The 26,563-nt window shown below is 40.7% G+C and overlaps 1 protein-coding gene across 1 annotated transcript; it reads left to right on the top strand.

The window, feature by feature from the left end:
* Window positions 1-364: 364 nt before the first annotated feature.
* On the top strand, window positions 365-26,563 carry atxn10 (ataxin 10). The gene is made up of 11 exons (XM_084050271.1): window positions 365-493; window positions 3,450-3,626; window positions 6,238-6,317; window positions 6,420-6,516; window positions 9,051-9,215; window positions 9,792-9,872; window positions 11,529-11,685; window positions 13,908-14,016; window positions 15,250-15,437; window positions 21,892-21,955; window positions 24,883-26,563. Exons 1-11 carry the CDS (start codon window positions 381-383, stop codon window positions 25,065-25,067), a joined length of 1,416 nt encoding a protein of 471 aa, XP_083906397.1. The 5' UTR covers window positions 365-380; the 3' UTR covers window positions 25,068-26,563.

Here is a 26,563-nt window from a genome sequence, read left to right as displayed (position 1 = left end):
GGTCGTTACTTTTTAGATTTTGATTACTATTACAAAACATACATTAACCACGCCAGCCCTATATACATTGTGAGCTTGTAGATCTTCTATTTTCAAAATATTTTTAATACATTTCACAAAAACTTGTGAAATGGGACATTCTGAAAAATGAAGCACTTTCTACTTTTGTAGGCCTACTTTAAGTACATTTTGATACCAATACTTTTATACTTTTATTCTCTTCATTACCGGACTTTTAATTGTAACAGAGTATTTCTACATTGCAGTATTGAAACTTTTACTGAAGTTGAAAAAATGTAATACACTTTTTACACCACTGCTTGTTTCTCTCGCAAAACCTGGCAACGCTGTCAGACATGGCTGCCCACAGTGACACAGAGATGGATTCTACAGCAGCATCTCTCCTGGACCTAATGAATGAAGACGCGTTGTGTCCTCGTCATGTTCAGGTGTTGAAGTCCTTCAGAACCTCTCTAAGGGACCAGGAATACAGGTTATTATGTTATTATTTATGAACCATGTTTACTGTCCTTTATCATCCTCCTGGAGCCTGCTGTTAGCGCGTTAGCTCAGCTAGCTTTGGCCGACTAACAACTAACACTATGGTGATGACTAACAACTAACACTACACTATAGTGATGACATATTGCATTTTTCTTCTTTCTTTTTCTTTTTTTATATTAATATTTTTATTATGGAATACCAACAATTTATTTCATATTGTATAATATTTAACATTTTAATAATTTAATATTTGATTTCTTTTCTATTAATATTTGTATTAGGGAATACCAAATATGTATTTAATGTTTTATAACTTTTTATATTTTAATTATTTATTTAATACATTTTACCCCCTTTTTTAATAGATATTTTTTAGGGGAATACCAATGTATTTAATATTTTACAACACGTAATATTTAATATTTAAATTGTATTTTTCTGTTAATATTTTTTATTAGGGAATACGAAAAATGTATTTGATATTTTATAGGAATACCAAATATTTATTTAATATCTTATAAAATGTAATATTTAGTATTTTAAGAATTGACATTTTCTTTTTCTTTTAACCATCATAAACAGTGTTTCGCAGCATACCTTATTAAACATGTTTTGCAAGGTATTTATCTAATCACGTGACAAGAGCTTTGGATTCATTGGTATGGTATCATCTCATCATGTACATGGTGACTTAATGTCATGCAGTGGTGGGAAAAGTACTCCATTTTTTCCTTAAGTAAAAGTATCAATACTGCAATGTAGAAGCACTGTTACTGTACAAGTAAAAGTCCGGAATTCAACATTTTACTTGAGTAAAAGTACAAAAGTATTGGTGTCAAAATGTACTTGAAAAGTAGAAAGTAGTCATTATGCAGAATATCCCCTTTCACAAGTTTAAAAATGTATAACATGTATAGAATGTATAAAAATATATTAGATCGGCTAGTTTCAAATGGCCGAAATATACATGTAGGGAAGTGGTTAATGTATGTTTTGTAATAATAATCAAAATCTACAAAGTAACTAGTAACTAACTTATACGTGTATTTAATATTTAATATGTAGGGAAGTGGTTAATGTATGTGTTGTAATAATAATCAAAATCTACAAAGTAACTAGTAACTAAAGTTTTCAAATAATTGTAGTGGAGTAAAAGTATAATATTTGCCTCTGAGATGTAGTGGAGTAGAAGTAAAAGTACTGAAAATTGGAAATACCCCACTACAGTAAAACATACCTCAACATTGTACTTAAGTACAGTACTTGAGTAAATGTACTCAGTTACTTTACACCACTAGACTAACGTATGGTGGTGACAGTTGGCTGGGCTCATTGCCATGGTGCTTTATTTTTTCTTATCTAATCACGTGACAACAGCTTTAGATTCATTGGTATCATGTCATCATGGTGGCTTAATGTCACCAAACACTATAAACGGCAAATATGTCTTCTTGTAATGCCATTGAAAAGTGTGCGCTTGTTTTACAGTACCGTCTGAAGTTTCAGTACTTTAAAGTACATTATCTTTGTAGCTTTATTGTGATATAATACAAGCACAGTAGCTACAAAGTATGTCATCAATGCTGCTGTGCATATGTCCTCGTATGATAGCCTATACCAGGGGTCTTCAACGTTTTCAGGCCAAGGACCCCCTAGCTGAGAGAGAGATGAAGCAGGGACCCCCTATATCGTATAAAATTGTGTTTCAGATTCAACATGTTTTGTTTACGTGGTCTGCTATTTCTTCCCCTCTACACCTATGCCTTTTTGCCAAAAATAGCAGATCTACAAGCTCACAACGCCTCGCAGCGCGAGGCGTTGTGAGCTTGTAGATCTGCTATTTTTGGCTAAAGTTCTCCTCAGAAAAGGGATGCTAGGTTTCAAGTGGTTAAGGTAAAATAAAAAATCCTACCACAAAAAGATTTGGCGGACCCCTTGTAGTAACTCTGAGGACCCCCTAGGGGTCCCGGACCCCCTGGTGAAGACCCCTGGCCTATACAATAATAACTCTAATATGAATTTGTCTTTTGTTCATTAGTAGTTATATAATTGTCAGACATATCTGTAATATTACGTTTGTTCTCAATAACCTGCATGGTTACTGTGTAACGTTTTCAGTTAAACAAAAGCTGTTTTTTGATATGATCTTTCACTGGCATATTGTTCATAACAACCAACTGGACAACTTCTCTAAACGCAATTCTTTGTCACAAGTGAAGTGTCTGCCCGACACAATGATGCCAAAAATGAGGAAGGTACCTTAAAGGTAATACATTCTGTACCGTTTCTGAAAACGTTGCTGCTTCCCAAAGTATCCTAGACACTAACTATAGGACATTGGTTCAACTTCTCAAAGTGGGGTCCAGCAGATATACAAGCTCATAGCGCGGCACTCGGTGCCTTGCTATGTATGAGCTTGTAGATCTGCTATATTTGAAAAATCGTGAAAACTTGTGAAAATCTTTGAACATATATATGTATGTATGTATGTATATATTTTTTAAAGCGAACATTTGTAACTCAAATCTTCTGGGGGTCCCTGGAACAAAAATATTTTAAGATGGGGGTCCGCGGCTAAATGCATATCATTTTGGGGGTCCTTGACATGAAAACGTTTTGCAGCGGTACTTGGTTTATTTGATCCTTTTTAAATTTTTAACTGAATTCTGTTGCGAAAAGACTCAAAAAATGGATGTCATGTTACACTAAGACTTTAACCCATTGATACCTGGAACGCATCGGTGTCACTTTGATGTCTTTGGCTATTCAAAAATAGCAGATCTACAAGCTCATAGCGCGGCACCGAGTGCCGCGCTAAAAATCGTGAAAATTATTTTTTTATATTTTTTTCTGAAAAATTGTTAGGATTTTGTTTTTTTTTAGACGCTGCCTCAGGTCTTAATGGGTTAAGATGAATAACGTAACACATGTGTGCATGTTTTCAGGGATAAAGTGGATGAGGAGGTGTTTGGCACTCTGTTGAAGATCTTGTCCAGGTTGGACGAGGAGCTCCAGGGTCCAGATGACCAGTCCGTTGTGTTGGTCATTCAGCTCACTGCAGAGTGTTTCAGAGCCCTGAGGAACGCCTGTGTCCAAAGCCAGCGGAACCAAGACCTGCTCCGGTAACGCACTTTACACACAGGCTACACAGTAGATGAAACCCACAGTGTTAATTAAATAACCCATTAAGACCTGAGGCGATTCTTAAAAATGTTTTCTAAATCCTAACAGTTTTTTGAAAAAAAATCTAAAAATATATATTTTTCAAGATTTTTCAAAAATAGCAGATCGACAAGCTCATAGCGCGGCACTCGGTGCCGCGCTATGAGCTTGTATATCTGCTATTTTTGAATAGCCAAAGAAATCTAAAGTGACACAGATGCGTTCCAGGTCTTAACTCATTCAGTGCCCAGCTTATTTATGGAATTTTGGCTCTGAGTGCCACAGCCAAAATTCATTGTAAAAAAAAAGTGCTTAGGAACTGAGATACAGCCTTTTTCAGTAAGAAGTTAAAGGAGACATCCGGGCATTTTAAGTGTTGTCTTTGATGTGTCGCAAAGCACTCACCACGATAGGAAAGCCCATTGAGTTATTCCCAGATTGTCCCCTTCGTCCCGTCTAACGACCCCCACCGTTGGCATAATGGGAGCCCGTGGAAAGAAGAAATTCGCCTATTTTAACAAATGCAAAGTCTGTTTTTTTTCTCCTAGTACTCATTGTGGAGTCTCATGATACCCTAACAGGCGCTGAAAGTCCCGACGAAAGTCCCGAGGAGAAAAAAAACAGACTTTGCATTTGTTAAAATAGGCGAATTTCTGCTTTCCACGGGCTCCCATTATGCCAACGGTGGGGGTCGTTAGACGGGACGAAGGGGACAATCTGGGAATAACTCAATGGGCTTTCCTATCGTGGTGAGTGCTTTGCGACACATCAAAGACAACACTTAAAATGCCCGGATGTCTCCTTTAAACAAAGAGTGAATGGAGCAGCAAATCTTCAAATCATCATATCTTGGGTTCTTTTCTTTTTTTTTGGTGTCTTAGACGTCCAGTGGCACTCAGGGCTTATACGTCCAGTGGCACTGAATGAGTTAATGGGTTAAATAACCCATTTAGACCTGAGGCTAAAAACGCTTTCTAAATCCTGACCCAAGTTTCAAAACTTCAAATATTTATTCAAAAATTACAAAAAAATGATGTTGCTATATACTGTACATACAGTAGCAACAACAACCAGAAAAGGGGTTCCCGGATTGAAAGGTGTAGTTACAGCAGTGGTGGAAAGTAAGTACTGTACTTAAAGGTAGGGTAAGTGATTTGCAGTATTGATACTTTTACTTAAGTAAGAAATGTGACTACTTTTTCCACCACTGAGTTACAGTACGCATAGTGCGAGCCAACGTCTCGTGACCACGGGTGTGGGGGGGGGCGTAGTAGCTGCAGACATACTTGTGGGGGGCAATGTTAAGTCAACCTGTTTTTACCCCACAAAGATGTCCGCCGCTACCAAATTACACTTGTTGACGCCCCCTTCAGGATTTTTGGCACGCTCTATAGGGGTTCCTGGTGTAAATGGGCTAAAATCTGCAAGTGTACAAAGAACATAACCACACGGACCCGTAGGGCTAACACTGACTTTAGTTCAATTAATACTGTAGACTTTACTGGATGGTGAATGCAAAGGATGATGCTGTGCTATTAACCCTTGTAAGACCTGGAACTGTGCCATTTTTAGATTTGAGCTAAAAAGCATTATTTTACACTTTGGGCTATTCAAAAATAGCAGATCTACAAGCTCGTAGCGCGGCACCGAGTGCCGCGCTACGAGCTTGCAGATCTGCTATTTTTGAAAAATCGTGAAAATGTGTGCAAATCTTTGAATATATATATTTTTAAAGCGAACATTTTTAACTCAAATCTTTTGCTTCTAGGGGGTCCCTGGAACAAAATATTTTGATGGGGGTCCGCGGCCAAATACATATAGTTTTGCGGGTCCTTCACATGAAAATGTTTGAGAACCACTGATATAGAAACATACGTTTTTCAGAAAACTGTTGGGATTTAGGAGACATGTAGAATCGGCTTCAGGTCTCAATGGGTTAATAGTCTCTATAGGTTTAGGTCATTTGCACATTCAAATTATGAAGCAATGTTAAGCGAGGGGACAAACTGCGAAAGGTGAAAGAAACGGCAACGGCCCTTATATCTGTATCAGAATGACATCCCAACTCAACCAGATCCTACAGTAAATATGTAAAATGACTTATGTTATGAATGATTCACTGAAGCCATGTCTTGCATTCGGCTTTATACACAGAGTGTTTTCACAATGGTAAAATGTTTGTTCATTTCTATGTATTTTATTAGGGAATACCAAATATTTATTTAATATTTGATCAAATTTGATATTTAGTATTTAAATAATTTAATATTTTCTTTTTTATTGATATTTTATTATGGAATACAAATTTCTATTTAAATATTGTATCAAATTTAATATTCTTTATTTTAATAATTTCAATTATAAAATATCTGAATCTGAATGACATTCCCAACTCGACCAGATCCTACAATAAATGTGTAAAATGACCTTATGTTATGAATGATTCACTGAAGCCATTTCTTGCGTTCCACTTTATTCCTCAGTGTTTTCAGATTATGGCAAAATGTAGCTCTAGCGAATGTCTGGGATGTAAACAAACTAACATGAGAAAACATGTGTCTTTGGTTACAGGGAGCTGGGTTTCATCGAGGCGACCCTTAAAATCCTGAACCTGCTTCTGACCCAGGAGAGCAGCGACGGCCTGTTTGAAAGTGAGTCCTTAATTAGCCTGTGTCTAGCCCTAATAAAAATAGCCGACCTGCATAGACGGCCTATTTTAATGTTTTGGGTTGAATTCTACTCGTCCCGTTCAGCTATTGGTTGTGGAATCCAGTTGCTGGGAAACCTGTCGGTGGGGAACCAGGCGTCCAAAGACCACATCTGGCTGCAGACCTTCCCAGCGGTCCTCCAGTAAGTGCTCCAGTGTTTTTGTGCCATGTTCAGATCAGCAACCTGAATTTATGACTTTATGTACATAAAAAAAAGTTTAATTCAAATCTTGCCCTGATTAATCCATTCAGACCGGAAACGCATCTGTGTAACCACTTAACTCATTGAGTGCCAGAATTTTTTTATTTTTTTAAAAATGTTTGGCAATTCTGGCACTCAATTTTACTACCTATGAGTATGTAAAAGAACAAAAACGAATAAACAAAAAATATTTCTATATTATGTTGTCCCAGTGCCAGAGTTTTTTTCACAGAAAACAAAAAGTGCTTAGGAAGCGAGATACAGCCTTTTTCATTTCTAAGTTAAACAAGGAGTGGATGGAGCTGCAAATCTTCAGATGATGATATCTTGGGTTCTGGACATGTTTTTCAAAAACACGTCAAACACGTCATTGGCACGTTGAGCCATAGCGGTAAAAACACGTGAAACACGTGAATGGCACTCAATGAGTTAAACCATTATTTTATTATACTTTGGCTACTAAAAAAATAGCAGATCTACAAGCTCATAGCGCGGCACCAAGTTCCGCGCTCCCCTTGACTGTTAAGATTTAGAAGACATTTGTAGAATCCCCAGAAGCAAAGATTTGAGTTAAATATATTCACTTTACATCTTATATTCAAAGATGTGCCCACATTTTCACGATTTCCCCCCAAAATAGCAGATCTACAAGCTCATAGCGCGGCACTCGGTGCCGCGCTATGAGCTTGTATATCTTCTATTTTTGAATAGCCCAAAGAAATCTTAAAATGACACACGACATGCGTTCCCTTCCCGATCTTAATGGGTTAACCACTTTCACCCTGGACTCCCTATTGTGGGCATGCAATTATAGGTGATTTTCCTTCCAAAATAGCAGATCTACAAGTTCACGTGTCCACATCATGATACATTGTGAGGTTGTAGGTGGCTATTTGTAAAGTACAGCTCAAGCGGTTAAAGGGCAACCAGTGGTTTGCCTTCATTGTCTTTACAGCGTAGTTCTGCAGGAGTCTATAGCCATCTAGAAATGTGTCTGTGTGTGTCGTTGTGTCTGGAACTAATCTCACAAACCACAGGACTACATTTCCACTCTTATTTCATTTTATTTTAGTCTGAGATCCACATTGGTTATTTTGTTGGTTTTCGTTAATTATAATAACCCTGGTCTTTAAAAATACATATGTATATATTAGTCTGTATGCGTTTTTTATAAGACATGACAAACATCAACAAGACATAACAATAAGACAAACAAACAACAGACTATAATGCATGTTATTGTTAACCCTTTAAGACCGGGAACTCATCTGTGTAATCTTTTAATTTCTTTGGCCATTAAAACAATATCAGATCATACAAGCTCATAGTGAGTGTCGCCCTATGAGCTTGTAGATCTGCTATTTTTTAAGAAAATCGTGAAAATGTGTGCACATTTTTGAATATAATCTTTTTAAAGCAAACATTTGTAACTCAAATGTTTTGCTTCCGGGGGGTTCCCCTGGAAACACAATACTTTACAAATCGGTGCCGCGCTATGAGCTTGTGTATCTGCTATTTTTGAAAGAAATCTTAAAATGACACAGATGGATGTACTGTATAAGTAACAGTTGGACACGTTAACATTGAACCTGTGGTGCACGCATACATGCTATGTGCCCCAAGTTCTCCCACACAACTATCCTTCTTCGTTCTCTACACTGGCTCCCCGTTGCGGCTCGCATTCAGTTTAAAACCCTGGTGCTGGCCTTTCTGGCCCGAGTGCCGCGCTACGAGCTTGTAGATCTGCTATTTTTGAAAATTCGTGAAAATGTGTGCAAATCTTTGAATATATATATTTTTAAAGCGAACATTTTTAACTCAAATCTTTGCTTCTGGTGGTCCCTGGAACAACATATTTTGATGGGGGTCCGCGGCCAAATACATATCATTTTGGGGGTCTTTGACGTGAAAAAGATTGAGCACCACTGATATAGAAACATAGGTTTTTCAGAAAACTGCTGAGATTCAGGAGACATGTAGAATCGGCTTCAGGTCTCAATGGGTTAAGACTTCTGGTGATTAGTAGTTTCGTTCCCTACCTATGTTGAATGCACTTACTGTAAGTCGCTTTGGATAAAAGCGTCTGCTAAATCAGGGGTTCTCAACCTTTTCAGGCCGCGACCCCCAAAATAATGATATTATTTCCCGCGACCCCCCGCGTGCACGCGCGCGGTCCCGTTCGCGCGCGCGAAGGTTATTTAATTATAATAGGTTATTTCATAATTGTTTATTTTCAAAACATTTTTACAAAAAGTGGGTAAATTGAGTAAATTAACTGATAAAACATGAATTAATGATAACATAAAAAAAAATTTTGTAAAAAAAAAAAAAAAAAAAAAAAATTTTTTTTTTTCAAATTCACCCAAAAATCTGGCGACCCCCCCAAATTATTTGGCGACCCCCCTGGGGGTCGCGACCCCCAGGTTGAGAACCACTGTGCTAAATGACTGTAATGTAATGTAATGTGTGTGCAGACAGCTGCTGGGCGTGGCTGATGAGAAGGCGGTGGGCTTCGCCTCCATGGTCATCCACACCTGTCTGGACGAGGCCAAGGTGGAGGAACTCACCCAGACCCACCACCTCCCCCTGGCCCTCAGGGTGATGGAGCTGTGCAGGACCCAACCCGACCTGGACTGGCCGTAAGAGAGAGTGTGTGTGTGTGTGTGTGTGTGTGTGTGTGTGTGTGTGTGTGTGTGTGTGTGTGCGTAAAAAAAAAAGTAAAAGTATCAATACTGCAATGTGGAAATACTCTACAAGTGAAAGGCCTGTGTTCAAAATGTTACTTGAGTAAAAGTACAAAAGTATTGGCATCAAAGTATGCTAAAGTGTTTGAAAATAGCCGATCTACAAGCTCACAACGGGTCGAGATGCGACCCGTTGTGAGCTTGTAGATCGTCTATTTTCAAATAGCCTGAAATTAGGGCTAAAGTGGTTGATGTATGTTTTATACTATAATATTTTTTTGTTTGCAAAGTAACTAATTACTAAAGTTTTCAAATAATTGTAGTGTAGTAAGAGTACTATATTTGCCTCTGAGATGTAGTGGAGTGGAAGTAAAAGTATTAAACATTGGAAATACTCCAGTGAAGTAAAAGTACCTCAAAATTGTAGCAATTGAGTAAATATAACAAATAGCAGATCTACAAGCTCACAGAGTAAAATAGGGCTTGAGTGGGAGAATGTGACTGACTGATTGAACATCGTGTGGTTGCCAGGGTTCTCATCGCTACGCAGCACTTCCTGAAGTCCTCCGCTCTGGTGGAGAGCATGTACACAGGGATGTCCCCTCTGGAGAGGTATGTCCTAATCATGTCCCCCCCCCCACACACACACACACACACACACACCAAATCACAACCAAGAATTTTTGGTTATTATTTTTAACCTTGGGTTTTATGTCTCGTTCTTTCCTTTTGGATGTCATCTCTTCTCTGTGTGTTTTCCATCATCTTGTCAGAGCACCGGGCCAATGCATTTAATGTTAACTCATTCCATGCCTAGAACGTAAAAAAACGTAATTATTTCCAATTACCAATCCTGCCTAGAACGTAAAAAACGTAATTTTTGAAAAAACTTTGATTTTAACCCACTGAGACCTGAAGCCGATTCTACATGTCTCCTAAATCCCAACAGTTTTCTGAAAAACGTATGTTTCTATATCAGTGGTGCTCAATCTTTTTCATGTCAAGGACCCCCAAAATTATATGTGTTTGGCCGCGGGACCCCCATCAAAATATGTTGTTCCAGGGACCCCCCAGAAGCAACGATTTGAGTTAAAAATGTTCGCTTTAGAAATATATTATGTTCAAAGATTTGCACACATGTTCACGATTTTTCAAAAATGCCGCGCTATGAGCTTGTAGATCTGCTATTTTTGAATAGCCAAAAGTGTAAAATAATGCTTTTTAGCTCAAATCTAAAAATGACACAGTTCCAGGTCTCAATGGGTTAAAAGATCTCACCGTCCTTCATCTCTCGCAGTGACACATTTCATTGTAGCACACACCCGGATACGGAAATGACGTCAATCGAAGATTTTCGTTTTCCCGCCTGCTTCCTGTTTAAGTCCCCCTCTAAAACGGCATTATCTCGGCTTTGTATTTCTCCGCCGTGGAACGCTGTTTAGAAACGCTGTTTAGAAACTGCTACTACTGCAAAATGGAATGTCGCCGATTGAAAAATGTCTTCTCTGGGCGGCCACTCACACAACTACCCTGTGTGTCTACAAACAGTTGAACACGCGATCATAAGGGATTTAGCGAGGTCTGTGGCGAGGTGAAAAAAGTAAGTACGTTTTCCGTTCACATGGCGAAACATGGGGACAGAGACTCCGCCCCGATCGGAATGTTTGTTGTCTGAGCGGCGTGCACGGATTGCCGGTGTGTTTAGAAACGATTGGACTTGCGATCGTAATGGGAAAAAAAATTGTGAACATTTTAAAGTTATAAAAAACACTAAATTGCTGGCAGTGGGCAAACACAGCCAGAAATAAGTCTGGCAGAGAATGAGTTAAATTATGAGTTTAGCCTCATTCTACTTGCGTTGTAAATTCTGTTCCAGATAATGGCACGAGCATATAAATGCATTAATCATGTAATAATAATGTTAACAATGTTCTACTCATTTTTTTCGTTTTTTCTTCCATTTGTATGCCTCTCTTTTGTGTTTTTAGCAGTGGTGGAAAACAATAAACCGAAGTAAAAGTATCACTACTGCAACGTATAAATACTCTGTTACAAGGAAAAGTCCGGAATTCAAAATGTACTTGAGTACAAGTGCAAAAGTATTGGTATCAAAATGTACTTAAAGTACCAAAAGGGGAAAGTACTCATTATGCAGAAGATCCCATTTCACAAGTTTTCAAATATACAAATCTTTTGAAAATAGCAGATCTACAAGCTCACAATGCGTCGCATCCTGTACTCTTTAAATTTAATATTTTTCTATGTCAGGGTTACTCTGCTTGAACTGCTGTCGGCCCAGCTAGGAGAGGAGGACACGGAGGAGTGCGGTATCCCCCCTGACGTGGCTCGATTCCTGGCCTGTTGCTTCCAGAAAGGCTGCGGAGCCGTGCTCACACTCGCCTGCGACTCTGCCACCAGTGATGAGGTACTGTATGCTTAAAGGGCTATTTCACCCAAAAGATGACTTATTTTCTATCAATTACACCATTGGTACTCAAAGTGGGGTCCGGGGACCGACCCCCCCCAGGGGTCCTTGGGGAAGGGGGTTCCAGGGGTCCCCAGCAAAAAGTGTTTTAGTGTAACATCACAATAATTTTTTCCTTTTTATACTTGGGCTATTCAAAAATAGCAGATCTACAAGCTACGAGCTTGCAGATCTGCTATTTTTTTTTTTAAATTGAAAATGTGTTCAAACCTTTGAATATATGTATTTTTAAGCGAACATTTGTAACTCAAAACTTTGCTTCTGTGGGTCCCTGGAACAAAATATTTGAGATGGGGGGTCCGCGACCAAATACATAACATTTAGGTGGTCCTTGACATGAAAAAGCTTGAGAACCACTGGCATTCCTAAGACAATAATTTGATGACCCACAAATGTTAGGTCACGGTTAGGCGTAGTTATAATGGGGGGCCGTCGGACCAATAGACCATATTCACACGGCGGCCATATTGCCATCAAGTCAATGAAATGCCACCCCAGTTGCCACAGCAACGCGATGTTAAATTCCAAAATGGCCGCCGTGTGAATATGGACTATTGTACTTTGGACCAATGAATTGTGGGACTAATGGCATGGCATTGGTCAGAGGCAGGGTTTCGCGCACAAATGTAGGCTAAATGTTTCCATTGTACTTCCATTCGTGCTCTGCACTAGAAAATGTACCAGAACACTTTCAAAGAGTTTTTGTACCTCCAGTTAGGCACAGTTTAATACAGCAACACATTTTGCTGTCTTTGAAATCTACCTGCTTGTGTGTCAAAGTGTACTTTACTTTATTTGTTTGTATCGACGGGACGGGGCATATTAATGAACAGTACATAATAGAGAACCGAAGTCTGACGTAATTTACACATCCACCCCCGTTCTGAATCCCCATAGACGTATTTAATATCGCGTCAAATAAGAACTGTGTTCCAAAAATAAACAAATGACCCCGGCGGTTTGACTCTTATGGATATGAAGCATCAACTGACGGTGAAAAAGCGCTAATGTTACTTCTGCCGAATCTATATATACAATTTGAATCCTGCGCCATGTCGGTTGTCAGTATGTACGTACGTTGTATGTGGCCAGTGTGACGTAATCTGACATCACGCCAGTGTGACGTAATCTGACATCACGATGAGACGGTATATGACATCACATCCTACCTATAAATTCTAGGATGCCGTCAGATCGCACCAGTTCGACGGCTTCCATAGTGGGTTTTGGTCATTGGAGAGGTGATGCACGTCACCTCTTTCTGAAGTGGGTACTTTCAAAGCCTGCCGTGGATTTAGGAGAGCACAAAACTCTCTCTCACACTGTGAGGTGCCTGTAAGGTGGCACTGCAAAGTGAACGACGCGTCACGCTAGACGTTCGGGCCGCGTAGCGGCCCGAACGTCTAGTTAGTTACATTTTCGCCAGAAACAGACTGTATCAAATATAAGTACGACCGGGGGGTGAACGAGTGACGTCAGGACTTCTGTACTCTATGTAGCTTAAGTAAAAGTATCCATACTGCAATGTAGAAATACTCTGTTACAAGTAAAAGTCCGGAATAAAAAATGTACTTGAGTAAAAGTACAGAAGTATTGGTATCAAAATGTACTTAAAGCACCAAAAGTAACGGTACTAAAATGTTTGAAAATAGCAGATCTACAAGCTCACAACGCGTCGCGATTCATACATTTTCAAATAGCCTAGGTATAAAATAGGGCTAAAGTGGTTGATGTATGTTTTAAAATGTATTAATTTATACCTGCAAAGTAACTAGTTACTAAAGTTTTCAAATAATTGTAGTGGAGTAAAAGTACGATATTTGCCTCTGAGATGTAGTGGAGTAAAAGTACTGAAAATTGGAAATACTCCAGTAAAGTAAAAGTTACTTACTGTAAGTACAGTACTTGAGTAAGTGAGGATGCTGAAACAGATGTTTAATCATTGGCCTGGGGTTCAGGTCAGCTTCACCCTCCATAGTTTTGACAACCAAGGTTTATTTCGCCTTATTATACACATTGGCTATTCAAAAATAGCAGATCTACAAGCTCATAGCGCGGCACCGAGTGCCGCGCTACGAGCTTGTAGATCTATTTTTGAAAAATGATGAAAATGCATGCAACACGGCTGTGACTGAGTGGTAATGCCCCCATGTGTCCTGCAGGAGGCACTGACGGTGATCAGCCTGTTGGACGTGCTGTGTGAGATGACCTCTGACCGCAGACAGTTCATGTTCCTGCAGGAGCACCCTGACCTGTTGCAGTCCACCGTCGGTATAACGCGCACACACACACACACACACACACACACACACACACACACACACACACACACACACACACACACACACACACTCTGTTTTACATGCACTGCCAGCAGTGTTGATTTTGACAGCAAACTTTGATTTAGTTTTAGTCATAGTCTTTTGAATAAAATTCCATTTAGTTTTAGTCATATTTTAGTCATCTGAAATGTTTTAGTTTTTGTCTAGTTTTAGTCGACTAAATATCATAAGATTAGAGTCGACTAAATCTACAGTCGACTAAAATGTATGCAGGCGGTGCCTTGATGGCGTCTTAATGGCTGATTTTACAGTTGGTTGCGTGCTGAAAATAGCCGATCTACAAGCTCACAATGCGTCGCGAGCTTGTAGATCTGCTATTTTCAGAGCGCAACACCCGAGCGCAAGTCTAGTTTTTATTTGTTGACAAAATTGTCAATATATTTAGTCTTAGTTTTAGTCGTCGTAGCTTCGTTTTATTTTGTTTTTGTTTCGTCAGTGAAAAAAGGTAGTCGACCAACATTTTTCGTCATAGTTTTAGTCGACACTGACTGACAGTAACGTACTGTACTGCACCAAACCATATTGTTGGTTATTGAACGGTTTGTAATGCTTTCTAGCCAGAGATGCGTATGAGTTGTGAACGCTCCTGCCTGTGAACACCATGTGTGTGGATGATGTCCTGTACGGTATAAAGACACCAGCATTAGACTGGTCACTGAATTGTTTTTTTATCCAATCCATAGTTTTCAACCGCTATAAACAACTGGAATGCCTGTGGAGACTTGTGTGAAGAAGTGAAAAGTTCTAAAAAGAAAACCTGGGAAGATTGTAATGCAAGCTCCACTGTGTATCGAAACATCACGCACACACACACACACACACACGCACACGCACACACACACGCACACACACACGCACATCAAAAGTAAATGGTCTCTGTCGGGTGGAAACCTCATATGTCCAAAACTGTTACTTTTCAGGATTCTAATTTAAAAAATGGCAAAAGTAGCAGATCTACAAGCTCAAAACGTGTCGCTTCACACCGCGTTTAGAGCTTGTCGATCTCCTGCTTTTGATGCTTCTGTGTGACGCTGTAGCGCGTACAGTATGATCAAGTAGGGCGAATTCACGAAAAGAAACACAAAGTTAAAATACGGAGATAATGAGAGGTTTCTCCATTCAGCGTGTTTGAGCGTCTCTTCCATCGTGCGGTTCCTTCCAGAGCTCCTGCAGCAGGTCCACGCCTTGGGAAAGGCCAGCAAGAATGTCTTCAGCGCCGCCCAGAACTTCTCCTCCTTCAGCGGCCTGGGCGGAGGAGACGCCGAGTCCTCCCCCATCGTCAGCTTCAAGGCTCACCTCATCAGACTGATCGGAAACCTCTGCCACGGAAACACCGGCAACCAGGACAAGGTCTGTTTCATTTAAGCTCTGAAGAGAAAAGCACTGCATCTCACCAAACTGAAGTCTTTCCACTCTATAATGCCAAAACAGATTCCAAAATGCTGTTGTTTTGAGGAAGGGTGGTCTGCTGTTTAGACTGCTCCACTAATAGGAAAATCACAGCCTTGATTGCCATTTTAATTAATGTGTCCATCATTTTTTTGGAGGGTCCTTGGGCAAGAGCACATCATAAGCCACTCAAGATGAAAGTATTGGCTAAAATCTTTAACCGATTAAGACCCATCATTTCAAGATTTCTTTGGCTATTAAAAAATAGCAGATCTACAAGCTCGTAGCACGGCACTCGATCTGCTTTTTTTTTTTTATCGTGAAAAGTTGTGCAAATCTTGAATATGATTTTTTTTTTTTTTTTAAGCGAAAATCTTTTACCTCAAATATTTGCTTCTGGGAGGTCCCTGGAACAACATATTTTGAGATTGGGGGTCCGCACCCAAGTACATGTCATTTTGGGGGCCCTTGACATGAAAAAGTTTGAGAACAACTGGTTATAGCAACATACGTTTTTCCCCTAGAAGCAAAGATTTGAGTTGAAAATTTTCGCTTTAAAAAAAATACATGATATATTAGAATAAGATTTGCACACATTTTCATGACTAGCAGATCTACAAGCTCGCAGCGTGGCCCTCGGTGCCGCGCTACGAGCTTGTAGATCTGCTATTTTTTCAATAGCCAAAGAAATTGGATAGAGCTTTTTGGGACTGATGCAAATACTGATATTTGAGATTTGGCATATTTGGGATGTTTGGGAATAATGAATAAAGAAAGTATGCTGAAACATTGGCCAATATTCACACACATTTTCAGAAAGATATGTAGCTGTGTGTGATGAGCGTGATTGTCAGGGTTCTATTGGAAACAGAACATGATGTGGCCATTGTTGTTTGTTGGCTTTCCAGCCATGTGTTTCACAAACTATTTGGCAGCTTAGCATGAAGTCAACACTGGACCGCTGTTTGTTCAGCTGTGATGTGCTACTCTGTTAACCCATTAACACCGGGAACGCAACTGTGTGCAACCACTTCAACCATTGTTTTATACTTTGGCTATTCAAAAATGGCAGATCTACAAGCTCATAGTGCGCCATCTGCTATTTTTTTTAAATCGTGAACATTTTTGCAATTCTTTGAATATATACATTTTTGAAGCGATTTTTTTTTTTTACTCAAATCTTTGCTTCTGGGGGGGGGTCCCTGAAACAACATGTTTTGAGATGGGGGTCCGCGGCCAAATACATGTCATTTTGGGGGGCCTTGACATACTTTAAAAAAAAAAACTTTTACGATTTAGAAGACATTTGTAGAATCCCCCAGAAGCAAAGATTTGAGTTACAAATGTTCGCTTTAAAAAATATATGTATCCATAGATTTGCAACAAAAAAAATAGCAGATCTATAAGCTCATAGCGCGGCACCGAGTGCCGCGCTATGAGCTTGTACATCTGCTATTTTTGAATAGATAGATAATGGTTGAAGTGGTCAAAATCTAAAATGAACGATGCTTTCCCGCTCTTCGTGGGTTAAGGTTTTGTGGGGAGGATTGTAAACAGTGGATGCAGAGCGTACTGTGTGCTTGACAAACTATATGATGACAGTGTTCCTTCTTCTTCTCTACCTCCCAAATATTGTGAAATTGAAGCCGTGGGTGTGGCGCGTTTCCTGATGTGGACATATTGTCAGCGGTATTCAGTACAGGCAGGTTTTGATTAATGATGGCAATATCGCATAATCCACAATATCACAACACATGAGCGTGTATATCTCCCATTTTTCGCCGCGGGACGCCGTTGGTGCATAAAATGAGGCATACGATCAAAACCAGTGTTTTTTTTGTGCTGGACTGTCCCTTTTCATTAGGCCCCCAACGTTTTAGTGCGCCGGCGTTACCAGCACCACGGCTTGTGTCGAACTTGCGAACCCCGTCGACTTGTGCTGCTGAAAAACATGAACACATACTGTACCACTCTTAACCCTTTAAGACCGGGAAGACATCGGTGTCATTTTAAGATTTATTTGGCTATTCAAAAATAGCACATCTACAAGCTCATAGCGCGGCACCGAGTGCCGCGCTATGAGCTTGTAGATCTGCTATTTTGCAATATATTGGCAAATATTTGAATATATATATATATATATATATATATATATATATATATATATATATATATATATATATATATATATATATATATGTTATTATTATTATTTTAATTTTTTTAAGAGAACATTTTGAACTCATGTTACAACTTCTGGGGGTCCCTGGAACAAAATGTTTTGCTATGGGGGTCCACGGCCAAATACATATCATTTTGGGTGGTCCTTGACATGAAAACGTTTTTGAACCACTGATATATAGCAACATAGTTTTTTCGGCGATTAAGGAGACATTTGTAGAATCCCCCAGAAGCAAAGATATGAGTTATAAATGTTCGCTTAAAAAATACATATATGACAAGATATTCCGTTGGGGTCCTTGAATTAATGTCATAGACATATATAGTAGCAACCAAACAGTTCAAAAATCAACATAAAAATACAGAGGAAAAAAAAAGCTTGAAAAAATGAATACAAAAAAAGAGGGGGGGGGGACAGTTTCCCTGTCTGTCTACAGGGAAACTGGTACTAGCTCCAATTACCATACTATTAGTATGGGTCTGGCTCTAGTTGTATGTGAAACCCTGAGGGACGTCTAGGAAGACTACAGAACCTGGGTGACCCCCCCCCCCCCCGCAAATTCCAGTCGGTCTCACCTCCAGCAGGCCGCTTCAAACCTTCCCTCTCCTTAATCCGTTGGGATGGCTCCTATAATTAGACATAGTGTAGTGTGTAGTGTGTGTGTGTGTGTGTGTGTGTGTGTGTGTGTGTTTTTGTTGGTGTAGGTTCTTTGCTTTGCGTGCGTTGCATGCATGCTCGCCCCCCCCTGCCTTGCAACACAGAACTTGTGGCTTCTCCAATCGACAGGCGGGGGGGGGTTGGTTATTTGATTTCCCAGCTCACTTCGTCAGCCATTTTAACCCATTTAGACCGGGGAAAGAATCTGTGTCATTTTTAAGATTTCTTTGGGCTAATAAAAAAAATAGCAGATCTACAAGCTCGTAGCGTGGCACTCGTTGTAGATCTGCTATTTTTTTGAAAAATCACTTTTGCACTTTTGCAAATGACTTTCTCATGTCAAAGACCCGCAAAATTCTATCTATTTGACCGCGGACCCCCATCTCATAATATGTTGTTCCAGGGACCCTATTTTTGAATAGCCCAAAGATCTACAAGCTCACAATGCGTCGCATTGTGAGCTTGTAGATCTGCTATTTTCAAATAGCCGAAAAGTGGTTAATTTATGTTTTGTAATAATAATAAAAAATCTACAAAGTAGTTACTTTGTAGATTTTTGACTGACGCGTTCCCCGGCGTTCCCCGGCGTTCCCCGGCTTGAGCGGGTTAAATTCCCTCCAATCACCGGGCCATATTATCAGGAGTTCCTTCTCTTTCACCATCTATCATCGCCTCTCACTGTAACATAAAGCAACCCATTAGATAATAAGCAGGGATGAGAGTGAGACAGCAGGAGACAGCGCGCATCACTGCCTTTCCGCGCAGACCCCAATCCCACTTAATAAAAACAGATCTGAGGAATGCTTGTGGGACGGCCACCCCGGGCTGGCCCTCTCATAATATTTACGGACGCTGATCTGCGGTCTGCCGGTGGTCAGCAATCACCCCCGGATCCGCTTTCAACCATCGAGGATCTCTTCCCGTAAACCCATGTCGTTTTCTGCTGTTCACCTTCGGGACACGTTTGAAATTTAAGACGCGCACGTGTGTGTGTGTGTATATACGATTTGAATTCAGTGTGCCCGTGCCTCCCCCCATACGTGTACACACACACACACACACACACACACACACACACACACACACACACACACACACACACACACACACACACACACACACACTCTGTTATTCATCTCGCTATGGGGTTGGAAGTAATGCAAGCAACTTCAGACAAACAATAATTTTAAACAGCGGAAAAAATGCAGGCTTGGTTGCTTTGCACTCTTTTGAGTGTCTCTCTCTCTCTCTCTCTCTCTCTCTCTCTCTCTCTCTCTCTCTCTCTCTCTCTCTTTCTCTCTCTCTCTCTCTCTAAGGTCCTCTTACCAATACATTCGGTGGGTTAACCACCACATGCAGAGCCGGGGTCCAGACAATAATTAAACCTATAGAATTAGACTTAGGATATAGAGCAGAGCACCCTGTTGTGACGGCCATAAGTACAGTACCAACCAACCCCTAAAAAAAAATCACTGCTGCTTTTCCATGGTGAGGCTGAACCCTGGACAGGGGGCAGCCATCTTTAATTGTTGTCCATGTTGTCGTATTTCAGACCCTCTGGTTGAGGTCCAAAAGTAGAAAGTACTCTTTGAGCCGAATGTCCCATTTCACAAGTTTTCAAATGTATAAATTATTTTGACACTCAGCATCTCTCAGCATCTTTTGCTCACAATGCGTCGCGATGCGACGCATTGTGAGCTTGTAGATCTGCTATTTTCAAATGGCCGAAAAGTGGTTAATTTATGATTTGTAATAATAATAAAAATCTTGTATAAGTGAGTAGAACTGAAAGTACTGAAAATTGGAAATACTCCAGTAAAGAAAAAAAGACCTCAGAATTGTACAGTACGGTACTTGAGTTAATGTACTTAGTTACTTTACACCACTGCTAATTTGGCGGATGCCTGAAAATGCTCACAAATGTTCAAAAATGTAAAAAGAGAACCATCATAATATAGCAAAAATAGCAGATCTTTGCTCGCTCACAACGCGTCCATGTGTTGTGAGCTTGAAGATTTGCTACCTTTTGAAATGTTTTCAAAGTATGATTTAGGCTCAAGTGGTTGAATATATATATTCCCCCCGCTGAGTTCCCCTTAGATCTACAAACCCACCTAAACCTCCTCCAGCATAGTTTCATGTTCTCAGCCTCGTATAACGTACGTGTGATGTGGTTGACGTAGCGTTGCACGGTCCCTGGTCGTAAAGGCATGTCGTATAGTTTAAAGTACCCCCCCATTTCACCACTGGATCATATTCAGGCCCTGTGGTCTCAGGGTGCCGTGAGTGGGCAGTTCTGTGGTTTTGGCCAGCTGAGAGAGCGAATGCTGAGAGTGTCCGCAAGCAGCGTAATGACCCCCCCCCCCCCGTTCCTTATGGATTTAGGTTACATAAGACTGTTAAACTGTATTTACACTGAAGCATTTAGTGGACGGCATTATTCAGCGTGATTCACCCATGAGTGAGCAGGTAGGAGCTGAACATGTTGCTGAAGGAGTTGGGCATGTTGTGAGGTGAGGGGTTGTCTAAGGGTGGTGATTCTCAAACTTTCATGTCAAGGACCCCCCAAAATGATATGTTTTTGGCCGCGGACCCCCTTCTCAAATATTTTGTTCCAGGGACCCCCCCCCCAGAAGCAAAGATTTGAGTTATAAATATTACTTAAACAAGAAGTGAATGGAGCAGCAAATCTTCGGATCACGATATCTTAGGTTCTGAAAATTATTTAAAAAAATATATATATATATATATATATATATATATTTTTTTTAATTTTTAAAAAATAACTCGGGATAACTCGTTCTTGGCGGTATGAAAGTGGTATCTCAGTGGTATTGAAATTAAACGTTTTAGCTGTTTTTCTTAAATGCCCACAAAGGACTGATGCAAATCAAGTTAGTAAATGTAAAGATAATTTATATAACTGTTTGTATAGCTTTATATATTGCAGTAATGGTTGTCACAAAACCCCAAGGCACACTGGACCTTTCTCACGGCACACCAGTGTAAGTGGGGGGTCACTTGTCGTGTCATTTAGAAAGATAATGATCAATGAGTGTTAATTTAACTCAGAGTGTACACATGGATTAAAGTCCTCCGCCACCACCACTGGTTTCTGTCATTTGGATTCCAAGTCAGCATGTCTTCTATGGCAGTAGTTCTCAAACCTTTCCGTGGCCAAGGACCACCACATTGATATATATTTGGCCGCGGACCCCCGTCTGAAAACGTTTTGTGCCAAGGAGGACCCCCAGAAGAGAATATTTGTGTTTAAAATTGTGACACAAAACATTTTCAAACATTTTCAGAAATAGCAGATGTACAAAACTCTGACGCACTGTGAGCTTGTAGATCTGCGCTCAACAACTTTATTTTTCAGTGGTGAGATTGTGTTTAGCTTTAATCCATGTGTACAAGGTAAGGCACACTTTGATGGGAGGATGGTCTTACTATCCAAAGTGCATTAAAACAATACCCAGATTCAGGGTACAGTAGATTATGGCTTATTAGGCCGTCTATGTAGAGATGTCAAAACTCATGATGTGTTTTCTTTGTGTGTGTTTTTTTTGTCCTCAGGTGAGAGAGCTGGAAGGGATAGCACTCATCCTGGACAACTGCAGCATAGACAGCAATAATCCCTGTATCCTTTTTTTGGTCACTGAGCCTGGGGGTGGCGCTCTAACACGAGAGTCTGCTCATGTGAAGAACCTTCACTTCAGAAACAGATATTCCCAAAGGATTTGCAAGGAAGCCTTTTGGATTCCATTCATTTCGGTGCAAAGATCAACTTGCAGAGTCTTGAAACTTGTTTAACCCCTTAAGACCGGGAACGCATCTGTGTCATTTGTAGATTTCTCTGGCTATTGAAAAATAGCAGATCTACAAGCTCTTGTAGATCTGCGATTTTTTGAAAAATCGTGAAAATCTTTGAATATATATATATATATATATATATATTATTTTTTTTAAGCGAACATTTGTAACTCAAATCTTTGCTTCTGGGGGTCCCTGGGCTGGAACTAAATATTTTGACATGGGGGGGTCCGCTGCCAAATGCATATCATTATGGGGGTCCTTGACATGAAAAAGTTGTCAAGAACCACTGATAAAGCAACATGTACTTGTTGTGAGCACATTATTATAGTACTTGGAGGCCAGTCTATGACGTCGGTACTATGACCTCATGTTGATGACAACCGGGATCTCCATATATGGGCATACAAGAGACATACAGACAGGCGGACATATATGGAGATTTATAGATGGTGCCGGACAACTGTAAACATGCATGAAATCTATGAAACTAAGTTGTTTATTTGTTGTTTGTATGTTTATGTACAATATATGACTATGAGAGTAGCGTGTTTGGACATCGGTGTAGTCCTTTAACCACATTCAACCTGGAGTCCCTATTTTGGCCATGTCATTATAGGGGAAAAAATAATAAAATAGGCCTTAAAGGGATAGTTCACCCCCCAAAATGACTTTTTTTTCCTATCAATTAGTCACCCCATGGAGACTTGAATTCATGGATATTTTTTATTTTTTGTCGCGTTCTTAACACATTGATGGCCAAGATCGCATTGATGCGTTCTTTCATTTTTTTTCACAAAAGTTCCACAAGGGGCGACCTAACACGGCTTTGGAATGATCGATCGTCGCTCAGAGAAGTAGAATGTGGATGTGATGTCGTTCCAAAAAAACAGGAAGCCATCCGCTTCCTGTTTGGGATTTTCAGAAAAACAGCTGTAACTCAGTTTCTTTTTTGAACCACTAGTTTTCAGCGGGCCGAAGCCCCAAAATGGCGGATCGCGGTTGGAACGTTGTCGTTCCTATGGATACACAGATCTCTCCGCTAACCCACAGGGACTATTTTGTTTGTGTTTTTGGGACACAATGTCGGTTCCACGGCGTTCCAAATATCATCGGATTTAGGTAATTATACGCTGGCAAAGGGGATAGAAAACTATGTTTAATATCTTGGCAATCAATGTGTTAAGCCAATAATTTGATGACCGGCAGTGGGTCCGGTAGGAGACTCAAAGAGTCTCCTTTGTGTCTCCTACCGGAACCGCTGCCTACCTGTCGGCTGGTCATCAAAATTATTGGCTTAGGAATGTGACAAAAACAAAAAAAATATCTATGAACCACGTCTCCATGGGGTGACTTTATTTTGGGTGAACTATCCCTTTAAGTGGTTAAGGCTTGCTCGCATACTGTATTGGCACAACTACCATTCTAGATTAGCCCCCCTCCCCTCCGCTGTGCCTCTCAGGCCCATCCACCCAACCCACACACACACACACACACACACACACACACACACACACACACACACACACACACACACACACACACACACACACACACACACACACACACACACACGACGAACCCCCCCCCTCCACCCCAGCCCCCTAACCGGGGATCCAACTGCCGGTCTGTATTAGCTAGCTGAGACGAGGGCATCGTGCCAGCCTGTCTTTTCACAGGGAGGATGAGCCATTAATCTGAGCCTGCCTGTGTCCCCATGACCCCCCACCACACACACACACACACACACACACACACACACACACACACACACACACACACACACACACACACACACACACACACACACACACACACACACACACACACACACTCTCTCTGTCTCTCTCAGGAAGTTGTCAGCATCCGTTCCTGTTTGGGAGAAAAGGTGGGAATGAGGATAGAAAAGAAAATAGGCATTCTACAAAATGTCTTCTAAATCAGTTTTTGGAAAAAACATATGTTTCTATGTCGGTGGTTCTCAAACGTTTTCATGTCAAGGACAGCAAAATGTATATGTGTTTGGCCTACGGACCCCCATCTCAAAATGTTTTGTTCCAGGGACCCCACAGAAGCAAAGATTTGAGTTACAAATGTTCGCTTTAAAACAATATATATTCAAAGATTTGCGCACATTTTCACGATTTCTCAAAAACAAAATACACACACACACACACACACACACACTATTTTATCTCTGGCACCCAAAATATAAAAAAAAAAATGCTTTTTAGCTCAAATAAAAAATTCTGAATGTTATTCGGAATTGTACTTAGTTGTATGACGGTTTTCCGTGCCGAAATGAAGCGTGCCGCGCTGTGAGCTATGAGCTCCCAAGACATTTGGCGCTTGATCGTTCGGGCAGTTTGTGAAATTAGCTCCAGACGCACTGACCCGACCCTCTTATAGACGTCTTGACTGCTGCTGACCCCCCCCCCCCCCCCCCCCCCACACACACACACACACACACACAAAACCCAGTTCAAGATAATATCATTGGGCTCGGACCGCTGGGGTAGCGTTCCGGGCACCTAGGCCCTGACAGCGCGTTGTGGGTTCGAGTCCCGATCTTGTCACTCCCCATCTCTCTCTCCAGTTCCTGTCAACTTACTATCCTATCAATAAAGGCATAAAAAAGCCCAAAAATTTATCTTAAAATAAATAAATATATATATACAGTATATATATATATATATATAATTTGAAAGCCAACACATTTGAAACCTTATTTCTTAACACACGCCTCCTCCCCAGTCATCAGCCAGTGGGCCATATTCGCCATCCGGAACCTCCTGGAACAGAACCCCGAGAACCAGCAGCTGGTGTCGGGGCTGGAGCGACGGGGCACGGCCGACTACTCCGCCCTGCTGGACCTGGGCTTCCGGGTGGAGGAGCGGGACGGCGCCCTGCTGCTCAAACCCGTGAAAAAAGACTCCTGAGGAAGCCGTGTCTGGAGCGAACAGGAGAGACCAGGCCCGCTACACGAGCAGGTTCTCTTGGTTAGCGTTAGCTTAGCCTTATGCACTAGTCCCCCTTTCTTTGGTGCCGTGCCCAACTGTCAAATACAGAAGGTCAATTTAGTGCGTTGAATAAACCTTCAGAGCAAGCAAGAAGAGTTGCGAGCCCTACTTTATAGCAGTGGTCTCAAACATGTCACCCCCAAAATGATATGTATTTGGCCACGGACCCCCTTCTCAAATATTTATTTCCAGGCACCCCCAGAAGCAAAGATTTGAGTTACAAATGTCTGCTTAAAAAATACATATATTCAATGGTTTGCACAAATTTTCACGATTTTTCAAAACTAGCAGATCTGCAAGCTCATAGCGCAGCACTCGGTGCCGCACTATGAGCTTGTAGATCTGCTATTTTTGAATAGCCAAAGTGTAAAAGGTTAAAGTTATTGTCACGCTATATTAACTCATTTAGCTGGGGACCCCCTGGTACCCCCTGCTTTATAGATAGCATTAGGTCAATGACTTCATTGGGAGTAAAGTCTATTTGTATTTACACACTGGGAGCGTGATGAAAAAACGATCAGAAAATGCGTTGGCGAATATTTTGCATCAAAATATGCATACTGTAGTCAGATAAAATGTATTAATAATAATCTCGCTTTTTCACCGTGTAAGATTTGTGTTCCGTGTGAATGTAAATAACAAACCTTCGAAAAGATATATTTTCGAAAAAATATTAACAAAAGAAAAGAAAAACACCCTCATGTGTTTAAGGACCTTAAACCAGGGAGATAGGAAAAGCAACGACAATAATGAATCAACATCAAATTATTTAGACATTCTTGGTGTGTGTGTGTTTGTGTAGTGTGTGTGTGTATTTGAGTGGGAGAGAGACCTAGCGCATGTGCAGTGCGTGCATGTGCACATGTACTGTAGCTAAAAAAAAATCATACTAACAAATTACTGATAGTCATGCAGCCTGTGAAGTTAGTTAAAAATCCCTCTTGCCGTTAACCACTTCTAACCTGTCGTCCCTGTTTTGAGCATGAACATTTTCAGACATTTTCAGAAATGGCTGTTTTTGAAATGGGGCTTGAAAGTCTTGACCAGAGGCAAGAGCATTAGTGACCTCTCTTGCTCTCCTACGCTTATACGATGGGGCTAGGGGTGTGTTTGGTATGTAAAACCCACATAGGGTCATCCCCTCGGTACAAACACAAAAGCTGGCTTTGAACAGGGGGTCAAGAGACAAGGAGCTGAGGTTTTGTCTCGACCTAAGCCTGGGAAATGAAGAGCATGGAAAACAAAGCCAGCCCACGCTGTTACCTTTTGATACGGCTGATAAAGTGAGGTCTAATCCCAAAACAACCAAGCACCGCAGTCTCCTGCCTTTTGACCCTTCAGGAATACTGATGAGGTCCTTTAATCCTAGATCTACACACACACACACACACACACACACACACACACACACACAC

Source organism: Gymnoscopelus microlampas (genome assembly GCF_963454915.1).
Source record: "Gymnoscopelus microlampas genome assembly, chromosome: 23".
Taxonomy (NCBI): Eukaryota; Metazoa; Chordata; class Actinopteri; order Myctophiformes; family Myctophidae; genus Gymnoscopelus; species Gymnoscopelus microlampas.
The sequence above is the reverse complement of the archived record's forward strand: the minus strand, read 5'-3'. Positions and strand labels throughout refer to the sequence as shown.